Below are 18,195 nucleotides of genomic sequence, written 5' to 3' on the forward strand. Positions count from 1 at the left end.
TATGGAGGCTAGAAGATTCCAGGACTAGGCCTATGTTAGCAAAAGAAGGCAGCAAGCCCCCCCAGACAACTGAAACAAGTGAATAAAGTTACTTTTACAGCTGTCTCTTCACATCAATAGAACAGTGACTAAGAAATGTGGTTTTGGAGAGCAAAGCTTTGACAGGCCCTGTGTCTGGTGAAGGCTACCTCTTACCTTTACGCCCCATCTCACTGGGTTCTCACATGACTTTAGGTCTGGGAAGTCTCTGGCGTCTCCTTCATAAGGGCACAAATCCCACTCACGAGGGCAGAGCCCTCCTAAGAGGCCCAGGCAACGCCCATACTCCATATCTAAAACCAACAGAGTAGGAGTCAGGAAATCAACATAGGAATCATTGAGGGGAGTCAGTGAGGATCTGTAGGGATTCATATCTCTATTATATACTTACCCAGGAAAGAAAATAGTGGCTGCGTAGCTCAATCAGTAGGGTGCTTGCCTTGCAACTAGAAGGGCCTGAGTTCAGTCTCAAGGACCCATGGAAAAAAAGGCAGGCACAGTGGAACACACTTGTAATCCCAGTTGTGGACCATAGGAGGCAGGCGAGGTTTGGGGGACTTGTTAGACAGCCAGCCCAGCCTACTTTTAGGGAGTTCTGTCTCAAAAGAATAAATGTGGACTGTGCCTGAGGAATGATACCCGAGGTTGTCGTCTGGGCTGCACAGGCATGTACACCACACACAATATATACCCACATACATGTGTACATGCACAGGAAAAAGAATAGTGAGGGCCAAGTCCAGAGCAGGTGTCATTCTTTTCGGGTTTTTGTTTGTTTGGTTGGTTGGTTGGTTGGTTGGCTTTTTGAGACAGCCTTTATCTGTGTAGCCCTGGCTGTCCTGGACTTGCTTTGTAGACCAGGCTGGCCTCAAGCTCACAGAGCTCCCCTTGCCTCTGCCTCCCCGAGCGCTGGATTACAGGCGTGTGCCACCGAGTCAGGCATCAGGTGTAATTCTTTAAGCCTTTCAGGATAAGCAACCAAGAAGGAGTGAGAATGGTGGCAAGGAGACAAAGGGAACTCAGTGTTTCTCTCAGGCATTCTAGGAAGGATGCCTGAGAGAGGTTCTGTTTTATATGCAGCACACTGACAAGACCAGATGTGTGAATTACACTCAGTGCTAAGAAGACTGTGTATACATGAAACCTGGACCCGTAGATGTATGTACGTGTGTTAGATATATGTACACATATCTAACACACTCTGTCTTAGTCACTGTTCTTTTTCATTTTTAATTCATTTTACATCCTTATCGAAGCCCCCTCCCTCCTCTCCTCCTGGTCCCACCCACCCATTCCCTTCTCCCTTTCCCCCTTCCCCTTTTCTTCAGAAAAGGAGAGCCCCTGCCCTACCAACCCACTCTGACACATCAGGACTAAGCGAATCATCTTCCACCGAGGCCCAACAGGCAGCCTAGCTAGGGGAAAGTGATCCAAAAGCTGACAACAGAGTCCATGTCAGAGACAGCCTATGCTCTACTTGCTAGGGGACCCACATGAAGACCAAGCTGCCCATCAGTTACATATGTGCCTACGCCCAGTCCATGCATGCTCTTTGGTTGGGGCTTCGGTCTCTGTAAGCCCCTATGGGCCTCGGTTAGTTGAATCCGAAAACCTTGTCCCCTCCAGGTCCCTCTGTCCTTCTCCCAACTGTTCCGCAAGGCTCCCAGAGCTCCGCCTAATGTTTGTCTGTTGGTCTCTGCATCTGTTTCTATCTGCTGCTGGGTCTGCCTCTCAGAGGACAGTTATGCTAGTCACTGTTCTATTGCTGTGAAAAGACTCTATGACCACAACAACTCTTATAAAGGAAAGCACTGAACAGGGGCTTGCTTACAGTTTCGGAGTCCGTGATCATCATGGTGGGAAGAAAGGCAGCACACAGGCAGGCATGGCACTGGAGAAGTAGCTCAGAACTTTGTAGCTGGATCCGCAGGATCATGTCTAGCATGGGTAAAATCTCAAAGCCCACTCCTAATACCACACTTCTTCCAACAAAGCCATACCTCCTCTAAGGCCACACCCCCTAATCCTTCTCAAACAGTTCAACTGTGACTAAGCATGCAAACATACGAGTGCATAGGGGCCGTTCTCATTCAAATCAATGAACACACACAGAGAGTTGTTTGGAGGACAGTGAGGAGGTGATTGAAATGGAATGTGTGGCTATGGGCAAGGCTTGCTCCTGCCTGTGTGTCCCATAGGAAATCCGGTACAGGAAAGGCGGATGCCAGCAAGAATGTCCACAACGGCAGGTCACTGCGGGCCACCTGTGTGTGTGCACGAATACTATGCACCCATAAAACAAATCAGCTGGCGCTAGGCATAGCACCATTGAGGGACCTCAGAACACAGGACGGAGTAAAACAAAACCACAAGACAGGTGACAAATCATGTACACATTTAACAACACGGAGTAGTAGTGATTCCCATGCATGTCACGTGTGCAGATAAGCAAGTGTAAAGTAGACATTGAAGGACTTACAAGAAAAGGAAAAGGAGAAGTGAGTATCTTAAGGGGACTTAAATATGAAACAGCAGGGAGGAACAGAGAGAAGAGTAGCTTGAGTGTTCTGTGCCATCAACTGGAGAGGCGGTCCTCAGCCTTCCTAATGCTAGGACCCTCGGGTTCGAGTGCTTCAAAGCACACTTCTTCCTGATTGGGCTGTCTCCCTAGCTCTGGGTGGCTCCTATGTCATTGTGCCGTTTAACGGCACTGAACCCATAATGTATTGAATAATCTTGTTTCATCTGTGTGTTTTATCCTTCCGATTCTTCACTAAGAAACGGGCTCCCTCTGCTTTCTCTAGAACGAGTGTCCAGGGCTGAGGTGTGGTCCATCGCTTCCACTGTGAGGACATGGAGCACAAAGTCAGCTGATCTCTGACAGACGTTATTGATTCGCTGAGGTGAAGAGGTCTCAGGTGTGATTCTACCAGACTCATCTACCACACAGCACACGAGCTCTGAAGCTCTGTGAGGTCCAGGACCTGCTCAAGGTGCCATGAAGGGCTGCCTGGCCGCCATCAGGAGACCCTCCGCCCTCCCTTCTGGCCTCTGCTCTTTCCACCAGTACTTCAACTTCTGCTGTCAGGTGTGTCTCCAGCTTCCTTGGAATTTCTGCATCTGGCTCCTCAGAGGTGGGACGTGCCACTCCGGGCACTTTTATACTCTCATGGCTTTGATTAAAGGGGAAGGGGGCAAAAGAAAGCCTGATCCCCATTGAAAATTAACTCAACCACTCCCAAGTCCCAGGGTCTGCTTGTGGGAACAGCTGTGACTGTCAGTGACAACTGGAAACACTTCTGTCAGAGCGGGATCCAGTCCTGGGCATGAAGCGTTGGTGACTGGCCAGACCCAGCCTGTGTCCCCTTCCGCTGCAGAGGAAGGGCTCACTCACCCAACCTGCACTCATATTTCTATGTAGACTCTGTGTCTTCTCCATGCTCTCGCCTTGACGCCTTTTTGCGGGCCCGCTTCCGCAGAGTCTGAAACAAACATCCCACTAAAGGACAGGTTTCAGGCGCTTCTGGCCAGGGTTGGAGGCTCTCCCAGACCCAGAAGATGCTTTCCGAGACAGGCTCTCGACCAATACCGTGAGCTAGCAGCAGAGGGCGCCCGTGCCTAACCGTCTCCGCGAGCCGGCATCCAGCTGGGGATGGGTGAGTTATTAGCTGCTCCACAGCTGCGCAGCTCACGGAGTTTCCCCCATGGGGGCTCTGGGCCCTGGGCCAGTTCCTCTGTGGTCTGTGGTCAGCGATGGCTATGTGCTCCAAAACTGTCACGGGAGACATTTCCATGGAGTTTTCCAGGAGGGTGAGAGTGGCTCTCCTCTGGTTGGAAAAGTGGCCACAGCCCCGCGTCTCTTACCAAGCTGGTAAGAGGCCCTTTTCCCCTGATCTGCTTTCCCTGGATGCCTTAGAGAGAAGAGTTTAAGTTTCCTTTCCACGCCCCACCTAGCCCCTCCCAGCGAAGCTCTAAATTAATCCTATAAAGGCCGGACTCTTTCTCCAAGTGGGAAGACCTTACAGCCTATAGCCTTGGTTCTGTTTGAGGGAGGACCCTCCAGGAGCCCAGCCTGCTGTTAGAACCACAGTGGTGGGGGCAGTGACCACTTAGAGAAAGGAGATGATGTCTGGAAGCAGTCAAGTCCCACTCAGTCCCAAGTGTACTGAATAATGCAGGAAAGAAAGCTAGGGATATGAACTAGCCAGCATGGTGCTAGTGGGGGCTGGGTAGACGGGGACGCTATGAGAATCTGGGTCACGTGGGCTTGTTGTGATTATTTAATGAGTTTTCAGTGTAGACTGGTGAGGTTGCTTTTCCTAGGTGGCCTCTAAACCGGTTTTAAAGACGAAAGTCTAAAAGAGAACTAGCCCAAGAAAATACCCGTGAGCTGGACGTTCTGGATAGGTTAGTTTGTCCAAGTTCCACCCTTACATGAGACCTGCCCTTCCTTTCTGTGCTGTGTGGGCTTGAGTCTACCAGCGCCTCAATCTGCAGACCCTTCTCAGTCACAGACTAGAGATCTCCAGCAGCCTCTGCAGGGAGAGGAGCCATGCCTCTCTCACCCTGACATGTTTAAAACCTATATAATCATGGTTCCCTGCCTACAGCTCCAAGGCCAGATTATAATCCCAGGCTTTTATGAATATTATAAACTTAAGTGCTAGACAGATCATTCTTTATTTTAGGGGTTGTGGGGTGTGTGTGTGTGTGTGTGTGTGTGTGTGTGTGTGTGTGTAGATGTAGGTGCGCTTGCCCATTTGTGATGTGTGAAAACCAAAGGTGTCTTCCTCTCTCCCTCTTTACCTTTTTATTTTCTTTTATTCTCTCTGTCTCTGTCTCTGTGTGTGTCTCTCTCTGTCTCTGTGTGTGTCTCTCTCTGTCTGTGTGTCTCTCTGTGTGTCTGTCTCTGCCTCTCTCTTTCTCCCTCGATTCCCTTCCCTCTTTCTCCCTCGTGTGTCTCTTACTGAACCTGGAGCTACACCAGCTGGTCTGTGAGCTCTGGGATCCACTGCCACATTCTGCACCGCTTCAGAGACTTATCTACCCAGGACTATGAGGGTGAAGAAAGGACAGGCACCCAGATGCACATACAGAAAATCTGGGGTCTGGTGGGCTGTGCTCGCTCTGATGGAGAAACAGCAACCCAGAAACTCAACGTGCATATTTTACACGTGAATCAAGGAGCTGGGTTTCTCGTATGCCGCTGAAAAAAAAGAAGGTGGGTTCCCGGCATACAGTGAACAAGGAGGCAGGATTAGCTAATCTTGGCATGGAGTTTCTGTAAGGGCAGCAGTCTCAGAACGCATTAATCTTGAAGGGGAAGCCATGGCTCACCGTTTCTGCATCCACTGTCAGGGCTTGCGCTGGGACTAGAGGAAGGCTTGGCCAGCTTCCCCAATGTGACCCAGCCTTGCCAGTTCCCGTGGGTCTGGGGTATTGGGGGGTTTTTGACATGGCTGGGCTTGTGTCACCAATATACTTTCAACTAGGATTTTATCCGCTCTCCACAATCCCCCTGTGTCCTCCTTACCATGCTGGGGTCCAGAAGCACATTGCCATGCCAGGCTTCTGTGTGGGTCCTGGTAAAGTCAGGTCTTCCCCCTTGCCCAGCAGGCACTTTACCACCAAGCCATCTCCTGTCATGTCAGCCCTGGAGATGTAATTCTTTATTAACTTTGGTCTTAACGCTTTCTGTCTCACATATGAACTCCCTTATGGCAATGAGCATGCCTGAATTTTTTTGGTCACTGTCCATCATGCCCCTGAAAAGTAACTTGACCGTTCACAGTCTGGTTCTCCACCTCCTAGCCTGGCAACGGAGCTGCTCTCTTTGCAGCGGAATTCCTTCTGTTAAGAATGAAACCAGAGGTACCAACTGTAGAAAATTTTGTCGAATGTCAACTTTGAACAGGGTGCTTGTCTTCAAGCTTTTGTGGAAGCATGGTTCGGTCAGACTTGATGCCTGCTCAAGGAGTTTACAAGGAAAGTTAATAGCACATGTAAGCAGGTGATAAAATATGTAACACAGAATATGCAGCACACGGCATGAAAAGTGTTCAAATAGAGACACAAAACAACATAAAAGCTACAGAGGTAGGGAGATCAGGAATGGCTGCAGAGAGATGTGGTGAAGGGCCTAAGGAGGAAGGAGGGGTTTGTAATGAGCACAAGGGTGGGTTCTATTAATTGACAATGCAAAGCACATGGGGCCTCTTTCATAAGGAGGGGTTCTATCACTGAGAGACAGGATTAGGGCCTAAACAATCCTCAGGATTTTTTTTGGGGGGGGGATTCAGGTGAAGGCTGGCTCCATAGAACAGCAAAGGGTCACCGAGTTGTTACAAAACATCTGCTTCCAGCCTTCTGGGAAAACAGGTGTCAGTCATTTTCTTGAAGAAAAAAGCCTGCATGTTTAACAATTCTGTTTTTTAACAATTCTGTTTTTTGGTTTGTTTTTTTCCCCCCTAATGCTTTCTGTAAGCTGTGCCTCCTACACATACACTACGAACTGGAAAAGGCTGTTTTTTTGGTTTTTTGGGGTTTTGTTGTTGTTGTTGTTGTTGTTGTTGTTGTTGTTTTCTTCAGGCTTCAAACCAGCTCTATTATGCTCCTTCTCCTTGCTTGTTGACAGTCCCTAGGATGAAGCCCAAAACAGCTCATTTTGGTCACTGAAATATCCATCCTCATCGGAAGTTTGTGCTTCATTCTATTGATCCCCCCACTTCCGTTACTGCTGTTTCTTTCAGGTCTTCCTTTCCTTTGCCCACTGGAAAATTGCTTGAGAAATCGAGCGACATTCATTTCCTGTTGTGGTGATCAAACGCTCTGGGAAGCCCAATTTTAAGGAGGCAGGTTTGTTCAGCTACAGTTTAGGTTGTAGTCCATGGTTGCTGGAGAAGCCAAGATAGGAACTTGAAGCATTCAGTTACTTGGCAGTCAAGGGCAGAGGGAATACATGGATGTGTATCCGATACTCAGTTCCCCTTCTCTTTGTGTTCTCTCATTTGTCGTGGAATAGGTCTGCCCCACCCCACTCCAACCCCCAAGAGGGGCAAGAGTAAAACCCTAGTACTCCTTCCCTGATAGTCCCCATTCTCTGGACAGTGGATAGTCTCCACTTTCTTTTCCATATCTGTGAAAATGGGCTTGAGAAGAATTAAAAGAGGAGGAAGAGAAGGACAAGGAGGAGGAGGGACTAGAAAAGGAGGAGAAATAGGCTGGCTCTAGAAGACGCTTTCCTTCCCAGCATCAACGGTGGCTTTGTCTCCAGCCCAGCAAGTCCTCTGGCCCCAGCCCTGGACCACAGAGCCTAACGCTAACCTGTACCGGAGCCCCTGTCACCCACATCCTGGAGAACATCCCAGCTGCACAATAACACGCCACACACTCCAAGCAGTGCCAATATCATATTTATTCTTTTCTTTTCCTTTTGTTTGCTTTCCATGGCAAGTGAAAAAATAATTTAAACCAATTATATGTACAGAGGCTTGGCTACTCTTCCCAAGAACTTCCAGAAAGACTTCAGCCCCTTAGACAGCAAAGAAGGGTCACCTTTAGCATCCATACAAAACTCCACCTAGAAAAGTCGCATGTGTAGAAAGGTTAGCTTTATTACAAGCATCACATTTTGGGGACAGGAAGGGACCTCAAAGTGGGAAGTGGGGGGACAGTGTGCAGGGTAGGGCTCCACACACACCCTGGGTGGGAAAGCTGCAGCTGAGGAGGTTCAGGTGATCTGCAAAGGGGTCTCCAACATCTCCATGAGGAAGGTGTCAATAGGGGTGTCCCCAATGAGCTTGAAGAAGAAGAGGTGCTCCAGGCATTTCAAGCCGATGGAGCGTAGGGCTGGGAGGCGCAGCAGCAGTTTGGCAAACCTGCAGGGAAAAGCAAGGGGCATTGTGACCAGGGAATGTCAAGAAGAGGCAGCTGATGCTGGTGGTGGAGACTGCCTGATGGGTCTCCACCGAGCTATGAGAGAAAGACCTAGAAACGAAGATGAAGGAGCTGGAGGATTGCAAGCCAGGGAGCTTCTAGGAACTTCAGGAACCACTCCGGCTGGTTCATGTTAAAAGAAGAACCAGGATGCCACAGCATGTTGGCAGTCTCGAATTCTAGGACATGTTCCAGACACGCCCTCACTCTACCCCACCCCCATCCATCACGGAACTGTATGGCTAACATTGTCTGCCTTGCCAGCCATTTATTTCCCTGCATTCCTCAGGATCTGCCAAGACTGGGGGGAGGGGGGACACATTGAAACAGGGCATGACACTCTAAGCATGCTGTTCCCAGGACAGCTTTCAGCACCAGATGAACACATGTTGAGGACCTGCCGTGGACCAGGGATGACCACAGACACTGCTCTCCCTCACGGCCTGCCTGTTCTCTGTAACCTTCGTCTGCTTCCCAAACCAAGTTTTCGCTTTCAGTTAACCAGTCACCACCAACCTATATGATCAGCTGGCACCTCTGAGCTTCCCGTTAGGTTGGGACGAGGGAAGGAGACAGACTGGTAGTCAGCCTCCGAGGCGCCAGTCTGTTCTGGGGGGCGGGGAATGATATACATGCACGCACTGATCACACCTCCTCACACCCTGCAGGCCCACACATACGTGCTACTCCCACAATGCTCACACTCGGACCCCCCCTCTTGACGTTTGCTCTCTGCTCCCTGACTGGGCCACAGTGTGAGCAGCTGTCTCCCTCTCTTGCCACCAGGCTTCTTCGCCCACCTTGACAGGTGTCTTCCCCGTGATAAACAGCATCCCTCAGGGACGGCAAAGCCAGGATAAATCCTTTCTCCCCTAAGTTGCTTTTGTCAGAGCATCGCATCGCAGCAACAAGAAAGACACTCCCAGCAGGGGCTTGCGCACATACCCTCACTGACACACGCACGCTTACATACTTGCTCACGCACACATACATTTTTGCATGTGCACGTGCATGCTCAGGCTGCCATAAGTGCACAATCTCACGTATATGTATGTGCAAACATCCTTACTCTCTCACGTATGCACACTTCACTGTTGGTCCGTACACAATCATGGCGATGTTACTGTGAGTCCCTAAGAGAGGGAAGGTGGGCCTGGGAGGAACTTGTGTGGCATCTGTGTGGCCCATTAGGTCCCTTGTTTGGAATCATGTTCCAATTTACCTATGTGGCTTCGATTTTTCATTTCAAGAAGTTTTGAATCGGATTTTCAGTGTTTCTTGGAAATGTGCATACTTCTATACCCAGGTCACATTTTAAAAAAAAATACAGCACCGGGGCTGAGAAAATAGCTCCGTCTGTAAACTGCTTGAAGGCCTGAGTTTAATACCCAGTACTCACATCACACTAAAAAAACAAAACAAAACAAAAAAAAAAAAAAAAAAAAAAAACAAGCATTGTGAGATGGGTCTGTAATCACAGCTCTGAGGAAGAGGAAACATGTCCCTGGGCAGCTGGCCCCGCATAATCACTGAGTTCCATACCAGTGAAACACCCTGTCTCAAAAGAAAAGAAAAGAAAAAAGACAGAAAAAAGTGACCAGCACTGTGGAATGACATCTGAGATTGACTTCTGGCCTCTGCATGCACGTATGCACACATACACACACCTATACACACAGATGCGTTCAAATAAGACAAAAATAATTCAAATGTGTCAATTTGAGAAAAGCGACACTATCTGAAAGTAACAGGAAACACCGGGCTCACTCTTCTCTACATGAAAACCTTAAAGATCGCGGGAAGGAGCTATGCCAATGCCAGCACAAGCTTTGAGCGCCCAAAGATAAAACAGCGGGGTGCATCTCGGTGTCTTCCACTGCAGCAAAGGGACAACGCGCCAAGGGGGAGGCTGCCCTCCCCTCCCCACCTCTCCCGACAAAGAGCTTGCCTTCAAAGCGCAAAGTTGGACCGAGATTAGTTCTGGCATCCTGTAACACTGTCAACAATTTTTTTTCCCCCCAGTTGCTATCTATGCTGCCGGCGCTGGGTTTGGGAACTAAGACCAGGGCCGATGGGACGATTCCATGCTTCGTGCGCTCCTGGCTGGTATGTCAGCAGCAAGATAGCCTTTGAAGGTGCTCGCTGGCATGAAAGATGTGCGTGATTTCTGCACCCTGCTTTGATCTCTGCTCCTAACTTTCCCAAAGAGCTTGGGCCCTACGGGATGCACTGCACAGTCCTATCCACAAAGTGGCAGCACTCCACCACTGTGAAAAATGCCCGGGCTGGTCAGTGCCCAGGGTGACCAGCCCGTGCCACTTTGATCCCTGCCTAACTAAGCCAACTGATTCCCTTCCTGCCTCTGCTGATCGTTCCCGCCTTTGAGCTCAGACGGAGAGGCTACCTCTTGTCCACGGTGTGCTGTGGGCAGGGACACTGCATGTGCCACCTCTCTGAGCATCTCAGAGGACAGCTGGCTTCTCTCCCCTGCATCTAGAGCAGCGGTACTCAACCTATAGGTGGACACCCCCTTTGGGGGTCGCATAGCAGATATCCTGCATATCAGATACTTACATTGCAATTTGTAACAGCAGTGAAAGCACAGTTACGAAGTAGCAGTGAAAAGTTTTGTAAGGTTGGGGGATCACCTCAACATGAGGAACTGTACTAAAGTCCCGGCATCAGAACCACTAGGCTGGAGGCAGCCAGGCCCTTGGCAGTCTCTTCTAGAAAAAGCATCAGTTGTACAGTTTTAAAGTTGAAAATTACAAACAACCTAAATGCCAGTGCCAGGGCAAATAGGAACATTGCAAAAAAAAATATGACAAAACTATGGGAAATCACAAATTCTTTTTTGCTTTCAATAATCTTTTTTTTTTTAATCCCTAGAATGGCCAAAGGAGGAAAACAACACAACAAACAACACAAGCTCACATGTGCAGATACAATTTCTATGTGTGTGTATGGTACCACGTGGACACTGGAGCCAACCACACCCAGTATATTTACCATAAGATTTTATTATCTGACTGAACAACTGTTTCTTCTAATAAAGCAGTCGTTGCTGTTGTGATTGGGAAGAATGGGAGTCAGGTTCTTCTGGGATGTGCTCGTATCTTTAACGAATAACAGCAGTACCCAGATTTAGTTCTAGAAGAGGACAGCACAGACTGCAGCAGAAGCAGGTCTAACAGTACCAGAGGCCTAAAAGCTTCAGCAGAAACCGATCTGCTCAGAAATTCCTGTTAATGTGGCTTACCCAGGGCTTATAATTGCTAGAGGTGAAGCTAGGTTCCTTTTAATCTCCAGGGCAGGGCCCTTTTGATCTCTCCAAGGGGTGGTGAGATCAAGTGGCCACTGAGTTCCACTGGCTCATTCTACTTTGACATCCTTTGACAGATCGCTGTTTCAGTTGACGGAAGTAGAGGGTAGAAGACCTCTCAGATCCATGTCTTATCCACACGGGGCCTTTGTCCCCTCTGCTCTTCATCACCTAGGTGGCTCTGGGGCACAGAGAGGCCTGAGCCCATATCCTTAGGTGCTGGCAGGGATGAGAGCTGCTTCTGCGCACTGACTGCCCGCCTAGAGTGAGAAAGGAAACTTCCACCAGGCTAAGTTACGGCTCTGTTGGGCCTGTTATCACTGCTTCTAACAGGGCCTGTTCTAACTGTGTAGAAGCACAGTTATCTACTGTGCTTCTACACCACAGTAGCCTGGTTATTAATTGACCTGGGGGCTAAAACCCACCCACTTAATTCCTTTACAGCCTCTAACAAAACTCATAGTCCAGTCTCTGCTGAACATTTGGTAGATGGAAATTTGACTTGACAGAGGAGAAAGTCACTCGCGTGTGTTGGGAGGGGATATACAAGTAATCTTAAAGACGAGATCAACATCTTGTGTGGTCTCCTGCTTCACCTGTCTTCTATGGGGTGAGAGAGCCAGAGTTTCTCATCTTAGTCAGTTTGCAAAAAGCAGAAATCCCTTGCTCACCGTACCTTGTAGGAAACGTTTTTAAAGGTCGGTTCTGACCACGTAGTAATACTGTAGAAGGTGCAGCAGGACCACACGGTTGGAAGCCTGGGAGCCAGCAGCACGTCCCTCAGCTCTCAGAGCAGAGACTGTGGCAGGCACGCCGCCTGTCACAGAGAGTGGAGCTTATACCTCACCTCCACCAGCAACCAGCTTTGCGGTCGTTCTGAGTGTCTGTTACTTGGTAGAATGCGGCTCGCACTCCCGTCAGTCCGTTCACTTCCTTGTTCATCCAGCACTTAAGGATACGGATGCTGGTCCCCCTCCCCATGTGCAAAAGATCTGTCCCAACACCCTGTGTGCATTCCCGAAACTGAAGATAGGACCAAACCTGTACATGGATAGGCACAGAATAATGTATGTATGTGTACATGCATGCATAGATACCAGGGAAAAATAAAATTTATAGATTAGGGCACATGGTAAGAGATGAAGAACGGCAACCAGACACAACCATCATAACAATACTTTGTATCAAAGACGATAGGAAGGTCATCCACTCACGTCTGGATCTTCCCATTATGCTTGAGGGCTGCTAACGAAACAGCCAAGAGCAAACCCACAGGCAGATGGGGCAAGAGGCTGTCCCATGTGCAGCCTCCGCTCTAAGCACTAATGCTGGCGGATGGATGGTGATCTAGACAGACAAGGCCTCAACGCCACCAAGGCTATTATCTTGTCCTGCTGATGTAAGCACAGTACGCCTCCTCTCGGGAGGTCTGCTGCACAGGAGGTGTCTAGCCAGTGTGGGGGAGAAGTTGCCCTGCTGTTCACAATGCCTCTCCCTCATCCCTCTCTCACCTGCCTGGTTGTTCTGGATACTTCTGCTTCGTATAGGCCTCGAGCGTGGCATACACCTTCTCCCGAAGAGTCTCCACCTCGGAGGGGTTGGACAGACCCTTGGCATCTGCAGAGAACAATGGATTTGATTTCTGGTTAATGCCTCGGCAGGACACCTCCTCCAGACAGTGTCCCTGTCATACTGGCCATCTCCACTAGAGTTAGGAGAGACACATGGAACTCATGCATGAAAACAACTGGGTAGTAAGCGGATCACCTGACTTGGATGGCTATCCTTTCTATTTTTGTTTGCTTGTTTGTTTCGGTTTGGTTTGATTTGGTTTTGATTTTTCGAGACAGGGTTTCTCTGTGTAGCCTTGGCTGTCTTGGACTGGCTTTGTAGACCAAGCTAGCCTTGAACTCACAGAGATCTACCTGCCTCTGCTTCCCCGAGTGCTGGGATTACAGGCATGCACTACCTCGCCCAGCAGATGGCTGTTCTTTCTGTGTACCATTTTCCTAACAAACTCTCAGGCAGGCCTTGAGGATTTTGAATTGTTAATAGAGAAACGAACCCTCTGCTGGCTTAAGGAGAGGTTAAATTTACCCAGGCCTGTTGGGAAAAGTGATATTCGTGCACTTACTGTATGCTCTCTCCCTGTTGGGCATGGCTAAGTGGTGAGATGGGGTATGGAGACTAAGCCTACCCATGGGCTGCATCAGAGGTGCCCTCATCCTGGACCTAATCAAGAGCATGTGTGTCACATCATACTTCAGAAGACTAGACGTGCACAGCAGCATCTGATGAAGTTGGTCCCTTCCTTCTCTTGGAGCTCTTTGCCCCTGGACCTCTAAGATGCCACTCACTCCCTTCCCAGCGACTACAGAACTCGGCTCCTTTAGCTCTTCTTTCTCCAGCCAGCTTGTGAGACTCTTGGTCCCCAGCCCTCTCCTCTGCTGTCCTTTCTCACAACTGATCTCCCATGTGGCTGCATCCCAATTCAGGCAGAAGTAGGCAGCTCTTGCTTACGTATCTTGTCTATTTTGTCTATCTTTGGTCCTGGCTTCTCTTGTGAAGTCCTCTCTCTTGGATGTCTACTGTCTAAGCTCATTGTTCAAAGACAAAATCTTGGTTACAACCCACTCGCCCTTAGAATGTACTAGAGTTTTGCCAGTGTCCAATGAGTGGGAATTTCATTTCTGCATTTCGTTAGGGAAACAAAATACCCGAGACATATTTGACCATATTTATCTTTCTTCCACACTCTATATCCAATTCACTAGTTCAACAACTTTGCCTAGAGATAGACACAGAATCTGACCACTTTTACCTCCTCCTTCTCTTTCACAGTGAATCACTGTCATTTCTCATTTTTCCCAGCTGCCCCCTGCCCAAGGAAACTCCACACACAGTTAAGATACTTTCAGGATGGCCCTGGAAAGGAGAGGCAATGAAAAGAAGACTCAATACTCTCACAGGTTCTCGGCTCAGACTGCTGTCTCAGCGGAGCGTGGAGGTATCAGGGAAGGCAAGCAAAATCAGAGCCCCAGAGGTCAACCCTGAGAGAGGGCTGGCTGACCCCCACACCATGGCTAAAGTTAAATGGAAATCACCTGGGTTAAAGAGCACAATGGCTCGCAGGCACCCCAGCTCCGACTTATCCATCTGCATGTCTTTCATCTTGGAAACCAGCTCCGTGAGGACTCTGTTCATGGGGAGCAAGAACAGGGAAGGAGAGAAGCATGAGTTCCCAGCCAAGGACCAACAAAATGAATGCCACCAATACTTGCGACGGGCCTACTCAGTTTCTAGATGTTGCCCTGCGTATTGGGGTACAGGGATGCAGACGATGAAGCCCCTCATCCTAAGGAGCTTACAGTGTAGATGAAGAAACTGGTGTGAAAAACTAGCAGCTATGTGGAAAAGTCCAGTGAATAATAGCCTCCAGAGTTTACTGGGGAAGGAAGCAATGGCCTCCCGGCAGGGAGCGCAAATAAGGGCAGTGGGGAGAGCCAATCCAGGGCACCATACATGTAGCAGAACCAGAAGGCAGCACAGGTAAAAGGGCAAACATCTCTAGGAAGCATGAAGGTGCTTGAACACATGGAAAAGGGCAGGGAAGAGGTTGGCACATCTACGTTCAGCATGTGTGTTTCCCAAAAGACCATTTGTGGTGAATGGGAAAGAGGCCTGGGTCCTGGAACTCCATAAAGGAATCATTTTCAGCTTTATTGCTCTCTTTACCAGTGGCCCATTCTTTTAGCCTCGAGTCACCAATCTACTTATTATTTTTTTGTTTTTATTTACTTTGTATTATATATTATATATGCGCTGTGCTATATATTATTATTATTTACTTTATTTATTTGTTTAGATGTACTTAAGTATATTTAAGAGCGTGAAACTCTATCATGATGTCACTTTCTAACTGACCTTGCTCCTGCCATAGCCTCTCGACCTTCGGTCCAGAGAGAAAGGGTCCAGAACATACCAAGCCTCTAGAAGATGGATCTTAGACCTTTTCTCCATCCCTGCCCCCTACGATACACTGTCCTTCTTCCCCACCTGCATCTTACTAGCTGATGCCAATGATCCACCCAACTAGAAAGCATGTGGGTAGCAGACCCTTCCATCTGCCAGGCAGTGATGCTGGCCTCTGACTGGTTCTATTTTATTGTCATCACCTTTGCCAAAATCCTTCTCTCAGTCTCCAGATTTATATTTTCCTGTGCTTTATAGTGTCTGCAAACTGGGCTCACACCTGTAATCCCAGGACCCAGGAGGCTGAAGCAGGGGGATTATCACAAACTTGAGCCTAGCCTGAGCTATAGAATGAGGCACTTGTGAGTGCCTCACAAAAAAATATGGGTTTGATATAGTCATGTGCCCTGTTTGGGCTGTCTATTGTACATCAGTATTACCTAGAGGGAGAGGAGGGAGAAGAAGAAGAGGAGAGAGAGAGAAATATGTATATGCACACATGGACAATACACACCAGCTGCAAACCCTGCAAACAGAAGGGAATCACAACCTGTCAAAGATGGAGCCGACGCCAGCACTGTGAGCGCTGCTCCTGTGGACATGGAGGCCTGTGGCCAGCAGGATGCCATCCTGGACAGAAACTGAGCGGTGCGAGAAGGAGGCAATCAGCAATTCATTCCACCCTGCAGGCACAGAAAGGAGACCTTGTGGGGAAAGCAACCACGGTCCTACCTCCTGGCTAGCCATGCAATGCCTGGCTTTATCATCATCCCATGTAATGAAAGGCGAACTGAAAATCCTGGGAGGTTTAAGACCGAGCTCAAGGTGACACGTGTAATTAGTGACAACAGAGAGGATAAGGCTAGAGTTTCCTGACTCTGTGGCTCTGCACATTATCCTGCAGTTTCTTAGATGTGACCTAGAATGACAGCTTGAGAACAGGGACTTTTTTTTTTTTTTTTTTTTTTGTCATTGTTGTCAACAAAAATGAATCGGAGCTTTCCCAGACAATAGTCACCGTCAGCAGGATGATACAGTGACTGTACCTCAGAGTCGCTGCACCCGGACGTGACAACCTAGTTGTATTTCTTATCCATCGCAACAGCACAGTGGGTAGCTTTCAGGGGGCACTCAGTGATCACCCGTCCCCAAGTAGGGATGAGTGAGTGGACTGGTTCCCAATGCTCAGTCGGGCCTCATGAAATTGCCCGGATGGCTCTGTGACAAAGAGGAGCCGTGGAAGATGTCAACAGATTAGGGCGATGCAGAAACAGGAGGCAGCACAGAGAACCCCAGAAAGGAGGAAACCTGGAACTCCAGCTCGCACAGGCCTTAGCAGAAATTTCTAGCTTTCTCTGTCTGTGCATGCATGCATGGGCACGCGCGCGTGTGCGCACACGTATGTGTAAGCGTGGAGGCCAGAGAGCACTCAGCATTCCCACTCTGTCACTCTTCTCTCTTATTCTCGGGACAGAGGGCCCCTCCCTGAACCTGCAGCTTGCTGTTCTTCAGCTAGCCTGGCTGGACAGCAAGCCTCCAAAATACCCCCACCTCCACGCCACTCCGAACCCCCAGAGCTTGGGTGTCAGGCACACACAACCTCATCCAACTTTTCTGCTCACACATGTGTTGGGGATCGTATCTCAGTTCCTTGTGCTTGTACCGAAAGCAGTTTTTCGAAACCTGCCACCTCCAAAGCCCCCGGAATCTCTGGCTTTCTTATTTTACCTGTGAAGTGGGACTATCTCTATTACAGTTGCAAGACACTGCTTCAGATTATCCTCGGGAGAGTGATGTATGAGTCTTTGAAATTAAGTGTTAATTGTAAAACTACAGAAACATTTGCACGGGGTTGGGGTGGGGGAGTCCTACTCCTCCTCCTCCATGAATGAGGTTTCATTTGGGAATGAAAGTCCTGATGGAGGACCATTTAAATTTACCAGTCTCTAAAGGATGTAAAACAAAGGCCAGGCACAGGGCACACACCTTTAATCTCAGTGCTTGGGAGGCAGAGGCAGGAGGCTGTCTGCGAGTTCCAGTCTAGCCTGGTCTACATAGAGAATTCAAGGATGACATAGCAAATGCAAGCTGCTCTTTTGTGGGGTCCCATGGGTTATTTCAAAATAGCAGCTCAGGGGACTTTCCCAGGACAAGAGCAATCTGCTCTCTCACCTGCCCGGAGCAGAATGACCTGGTCCTCCAAGGTGAGGTCCGAGAAGTGGGGGATGCGTTTGGCCCACTCAACAAGGGTGAAGAGCTGCTTGTCTGCAGCATGGCATATGTTGGTGACCGGGTCATTTGTCTGAGAAAAGAACAAATTTCTATGAGGTCCGAGGACTCGAAACACCTCTCTGTCACCTCCAACCCCACCCAAGAAACGGAAGTTGGATGGACAGTGAAGAGTGTATACCGAGTTCTCCATGGTCATGTCACCGTAGGATTCCGTCTTTGGTTCCACAGCAAGTTCGGCTTCTAGAATTCTCTCCACGGGCATGTCTTCGTGGCCACTACTGGCACATTCCGCCTCACCCTCGGCTCGCTCACGGCTCCTCTGCCTCTCTTCTTGCACGGCTGGCATTTGGCAAGACCGACAGAGGTTACAGAGTGCCAAGGACCAGTGTGGGACAGTTACATACCTCAGATTTCTCCTGTATAAAGTGAGACTCATCATGGAATTGAACCGGGGACGCTGTAATGCTGACAGACAGAATGAAGACGGTGAAGCTGTTTCCTTGCTTGCACCGAGGCGGGGTCTCTAGCCATTTTGTTTCCAGCGCATTGCCAAGCCCCTCCTAATCTTGCCGTTTCGGCTTCACAAAGCTCCAGTTCCTTGCTATCCCTTTCCATGAAGCTACCATCTCCTCGCTACCCCCCGCCCCGTGTGTGTCATGCTTCCTACACCGCTGCCTCTGGTAAAGCTGTGAGCA

At 49.1% G+C, this 18,195-nt stretch overlaps 1 protein-coding gene across 4 annotated transcripts in view; it reads right to left on the reverse strand.

The window, feature by feature from the left end:
• Window positions 1-7,434: 7,434 nt before the first annotated feature.
• Rxrg (retinoid X receptor gamma) overlaps window positions 7,435-18,195 on the reverse strand; it is a 41,501-nt gene continuing 30,740 nt past the window's right edge. For 3 of the 4 annotated variants that reach the window (XM_055624615.1, XM_055624617.1, XM_055624618.1), the window contains 6 exons: window positions 17,679-17,839; window positions 17,441-17,570; window positions 15,819-15,951; window positions 14,401-14,492; window positions 12,808-12,913; window positions 7,435-7,916 (listed from right to left, as the gene is read on the reverse strand). In XM_055624615.1, the coding sequence (XP_055480590.1) occupies window positions 7,769-7,916; window positions 12,808-12,913; window positions 14,401-14,492; window positions 15,819-15,951; window positions 17,441-17,570; window positions 17,679-17,839 (770 nt within the window). In that variant the 3' untranslated portion in view covers window positions 7,435-7,768. The remainder of the gene's footprint in view (window positions 7,917-12,807; window positions 12,914-14,400; window positions 14,493-15,818; window positions 15,952-17,440; window positions 17,571-17,678; window positions 17,840-18,195) is intronic. The other variant, XM_055624616.1, reaches the window with a different exon arrangement.

The sequence above is a fragment of the Psammomys obesus genome, unplaced genomic scaffold (genome assembly GCF_907164565.1).
Source record: "Psammomys obesus unplaced genomic scaffold, mPsaObe1.curated_primary_1811, whole genome shotgun sequence".
In the NCBI taxonomy this organism is placed as follows: domain Eukaryota; kingdom Metazoa; phylum Chordata; class Mammalia; order Rodentia; family Muridae; genus Psammomys; species Psammomys obesus.